This window comes from Larimichthys crocea, unplaced genomic scaffold (assembly GCF_000972845.2).
Source record: "Larimichthys crocea isolate SSNF unplaced genomic scaffold, L_crocea_2.0 scaffold83, whole genome shotgun sequence".
NCBI lineage: Eukaryota > Metazoa > Chordata > Actinopteri > Sciaenidae > Larimichthys > Larimichthys crocea.
This window is the reverse complement of record NW_020860930.1, coordinates 1335281-1340350: the sequence shown is the minus strand read 5'-3', so window position 1 is coordinate 1340350 and position 5070 is coordinate 1335281. Positions and strand designations below refer to the sequence as shown.

General features: G+C 44.0%; 1 protein-coding gene across 5 annotated transcripts in view; it reads right to left on the bottom strand.

The window, feature by feature from the left end:
• Positions 1-521: 521 nt before the first annotated feature.
• Positions 522-5070, bottom strand: part of LOC104937649 (transcription factor COE3) — a 39808-nt gene continuing 35259 nt past the window's right edge. For 3 of the 5 annotated variants that reach the window (XM_027277164.1, XM_027277160.1, XM_027277161.1), the window contains 4 exons: positions 4062-4224; positions 3334-3537; positions 2979-3143; positions 522-2082 (listed from right to left, as the gene is read on the bottom strand). In XM_027277164.1, coding sequence (XP_027132965.1) covers positions 2051-2082; positions 2979-3143; positions 3334-3537; positions 4062-4224 — 564 coding nt within the window. In that variant the 3' untranslated portion in view covers positions 522-2050. The remainder of the gene's footprint in view (positions 2083-2978; positions 3144-3333; positions 3538-4061; positions 4225-5070) is intronic. The other 2 variants (XM_027277163.1, XM_027277165.1) reach the window with 1 other exon arrangement.

Below are 5070 nucleotides of genomic sequence, written 5' to 3'. Positions count from 1 at the left end.
CCAAGGGAGGCTGACAATAAATTAACTAAACTAAGAACTATGGAACCAAAAGCTCGGCTAAGAAAGTTACAAGAGAAAATCTTTCAAGGCAGGAAAAACTCAAACATACACACTGTGCAACAAGACTTTGGAGCTGGCTTTGGTGATCGGACATGAGACGAAACACTTTGGCACAGGACACAGAACCTATATAGACACACAGATGGACAACGGGGAACAGGTGGAGACAATCAGGAATCATGGCAACAGGTGACACACAAGGGAAGGGCAGGTAAATTTCAAAATAAAACAGGAAGTCACAAGACAAAAACAAGAACACCAACATATCACTCCGGTGTGACAGTATGCACACCTTTCACAGGCTAAATATATGACACATTTCTATGTGCATCTATATAATTATTATTACTATTATTATTATTATATACTGTATTATTATAGCTATATACTGCTACTATTATTATATTATTATTATTATTATATACTGTTACTGACAGTAACAGTATGGCAATCGTGGCTCAGTGGCTTGTCCAATAACAATAAAGGTATGAATGCAGCCTGTAGACAACCAATGAATGAGGTTAATTAAAGGTTAATCAAAGGTTGATGATTGGTTGAAGCATGTGACCAGGTGAATGAAGGAGTGGGCGGAGTCTTTAGGACGACCTGCTGACTTTATTGGTTCCGTACAGCCAAACAAGAGTTACATTCAAACAATCAAACAGAACGAGTGGCGCTGATTGGACGACCAGCTTTGATTGATAATGTGGGAAGACATTAAGTTTTTTTTTATTGATACAAAACGATGGTTTGTTTTCACACACACACACACACACACACACACACACACACACACACACAAAAGACAACGTGACATGATACAAAAACACTCTGAGATATAAATACAGTATTTATCATCTGTATGGTACAAAAGAGTTCCCTTGTGAGCGTGTGACAGGTGGTCGGGGTCAGGGCGGGGCGGCGTGATCAACCACAGTGACGTTTAAATATTCAGCCAGCTACAAGTTAAAAAAATCACAAAACCCACAGAGAAAACACGGGGGCGGGGCGTTTAGGTGAGGGGCGGGGTTTAAGTGCTCAGGGCGGGGCTTGTGGGTGAGTAGGAGGGGCTAGAATAAAACAAACAACTCTGAACAAGAAGACAGGAAGTCACAGGAGCCTATCAGGATGCATTGTTTTGTTTTTTACAGTGCCAGCGTCAAAAATAGAAACAAAATAAACACATACAGGAAGGGGCGGGGCTAATGCAACAATGGGCGGGGCTAGTAACTTCAGGAAGCTTTTCATTCATTATTCTTTTTGTTCTCATCTCTCATTGGTCAGAAACGTTTGTCACAATTTAAATGATGAAATCACAGATGATGTCATCAGAATATTGAAGCCCGATTGGCTGAGAGTTTAATTCCTGCATAAGCTTTATTGGATGGATATTAATGAATGAGCCAATCAGGATCAGCTGTGATGTCAGAAAATATCTAGTTTCCTTTTCTTGCTTCCTAACTAGACGTTTCCTTCACACATTGGAAGCCTCCTTCTTCCTTGTTTCCTAAGAGGCCTCATCCCTCCCTCCTTCCTTTCTATGAACACTTCCTGTAGTCCAGACATAAACAGCTGAGTTGAGGGAGGGGGGACGTTCGTTGTAATCTGAATCTTTTGAAAACCCAATGAGGAAACAAGAGGAACCTTCCTGTTTGTTTTCAGTCTCCTTGTGTCCTCGTCTCCTTGTGTCCTCGTCTCCTTGTGTCCTCATCATGTTCCCTCAGTGCTTAAATGTTCTGATCCGATCTGAATCCACTTCCTGTTTCTTCATTACATAGAGAATGTGATGTCACATAACAGGTGTGACATCACAGTTTGTACACAGACGACACATCAGAATAATTACAGAGAGCCCGCACACAGACCGCTGTACAAAACGTCCAATCAGAGACAACATCTCCAGCTGCTGCCTGAGGCCCCGCCTCCTCTGTGGTGATTGGTGCTCGTGACTGAAGGGGAGGAGCAAGACAAGGAAGAGGAGGAGGAGTCTTCACATCGGAGGAACGACGAGGCCGGACATCGCTGTAGAGACAAAGGTCAGAGGTCAACAGGTCGCCATGACAACATAAAGATAACAGGATGGATGGAGATGTGTGATGGACGCTCAGAGGTTCTTCAAAGGTTCTTCAAAGGTTCTTCAAAGGTTCTTTTCTCACTGAACTTTTAAACATTTTAATAAAACTGTAAAAAATGACACATTGAACTTGTTGTTGTGTCTGACAAACCGTCCAGAACCAGAACACTGTGATGGTTCTTTGAAGAACCTTTAGAGGTTGGACCTGGTCTCACGTGTTAAAAACTGAAAGACAAACATGTTAAATGAATTTGTTTTTATTGCTTCACATTTTTGTGGTTTTCATCCTGATATGGAGGAAAACAAACGTGAAAAACTATTAATAACATTCAGACTGATGGAGACCGACCCAAATGGACCGACACACACACACACACACACACACACACACAATCTCTCTCTCTCTGTGGCCTTTCTGCCTCGGCGAAGGCAGAGAGCAGCATAAATATTTAACACTCGACAAACCTCTCTGTCAGAAACACTGACATCACACACAGAGAGAGAGTGTGTGTGTGTGTGTGTGTGTGTGTGTGTGTGTGTGTGTGTGGTTCGAGGATGTATCTGTGGGTTGTAGTGAATAAAACATGGATTGGCCTGTCACTCTGCATGCAATACTAACATTACTCAGGTTACCACTGTGTGTGTGTGTGTGCGTGTGTGTGTGTGTTCATTCATTGGATCAATCTGCAGATTGATGTTTGTGTGTAATATTGTGTAATTTTTGTCTCATCATACTAACTAACTAACTGAACTGACTCAGCCCGGGATGCCAGGAGCCAAAACCAGCAAGGAAACCACCTCAGTAGACTGCTTCAGTCGAGGTGTATTGGAGGTGTAGCGTCACCTTGCAGCCCGTTGGAGTTATTGGAGCAGTTTGGAGGAGGAGGTGAAGCTGTTGGTCGGACGACGGGAGCGAAGGCGCTCTTCTGTTTGACAGCGGCCGAGAACGAGAAAACTCCGTGAGAGGAGTTACAGTTAGAGACGGCCATGGTCGGACTGGAGGGAACAACTGGAACACAGAGACAGAAACCGGTTCAAACCAGTTCAGAACATCAGGACTGACTGGCTGGGGGGTTTTCTACTGACTGGTTGAGTTTACCCAGTGTACTCCAGAGTGTACTCACTGTGGTACCACAGCAGCAGCAGTGATAGTAGTAGTAGCAGTAGTAGTGGTAGTAGTGCTTGGGGGTAGTATTTACCTTGATACTTACTGCCGTAGGGCGAGTTGGCAGACGACCCGTTGAGGAAGCCGGGAGATGTTGCCACTCCGAGGTTTGCCATGCTGGTGTTGCCGTAGCCGTTCATGCTGTTGCTGACGGTGTTACCGTAATTATTCTGTTGAGGGGTGGAGCTTGGTACGTATCCCCGCGGCGACACGCTGCTGGTGTTACGACTGTAGCCAACTGGAAGAGGACAACATCACAGGTCTAAGAACAACATGAAATGTTTAACTTTATGTTTAACCTTTAAGACCACCAGAACCAGAGCCAGAACCAGAACCAGGAGACTATTATCAAAAGAAATAAAACCGATCAGTCCATGACAACCCTGTTGTTGGTTCAATGATCCAGAAGTTCATGTTCTATGAAATGAGCTTGAACTGGTTCTGTTTAGGGTTCTTGGATCCTTATTTTGAGCGGACCATTGTAAGGATGTCAGGATGTGTCATCGACAGGCAGCGTTGATGCTCCATCACCTAGAATAACAGAACTCAGGTCCACAAGAACCCGCCATGTTTTGGTTCCAAACTATTTTATTTTGGGACCAAATGGTGCAAAATTAGGTGGCAAACTGGAAGACCAAGAGGTAGAGGTGAAAGCTTCAAACGAGTCCACTGAGCTGACTGGAGCTGACCCACTGGTCTGGTTCTGCCTCACTATTCTATTACTCCACAGTACTCTATTACTCCTGATGGCACTGGGACTACCTTGCGTTGTGTCGGAGACGTTGACGGCCAGCTGCCCACTGAAGGAGTTAACTCCCATCATGCCATGCGAGGCACTGTTGCCTAGTGACGGGATCTGGTTGTGGTTCCTGGGAACACTGTAGAGAGCTTCAGCGATGTCGGCAGCTCGCTTCAGGATGATTTCCTGCAGAGGAGACAAAGAAGAGACAAATAAATGAACGCGTCCCGTTTAATATTCATGTTCATGTCTTCACATTACCTCATGGAGAGGCCAGAGTGGGCCGTGGCTTCAAATTTCACTCTACAGACATAATTTTAACATCACTTTGTAGGAAAATGTGTCTCCTCATTGACTTTAACCTGCTGAAGCTGTCAGACTTATAGTTTTGGCATCAGTGCACTGATGCGTCAGAATCACCCACCGACAGCCTCACTGCCTGCCATGTTAAAAGACGGAGGACATTTTCCAGAGGAGAGCAGAGGTACCAGTTTCTTTCCATCACTCTAACGGTCACAATCATTAACTTAAGGCATGTTTGGAGTTTAGTTAACTGATTGGTTTCATCAGGCTTGATCGATAAATATAATTGGGTGTCGTCAGCATAACAATGAAAATTGATAGAGTGATTCCTAATAATGTTCCCTAAAGGAAGCATATATAAACTGAATAGAAGTGGTCCAAGTACAGAACCTTGTGGGACTCCATGACAAACTTTGGTCTGCATGGAGGATTCATCATTGACGTGAACAAACTGAGATCGATCTAAGAAATACGACTTAAACCAGCTTAGGGCGGTTCCTTTGATGCCAGTTTGATGTTCCAGTCTCTGTAAAAGAATTTGATGGTCAATGGTGTCAAATGCAGCACTAAGATCTAACAGGACAAGTACAGAGATGAGTCCTTTGTCTGATGCCATTAGGAGGTCATTTGTAACTTTGACTAATGCGGTCTCTGTGCTATGATGCACTCTAAATCCTGACTGAAAATCCTCAAATAGACTATTGTTATGGAGAAAGTCACACAGCTGAT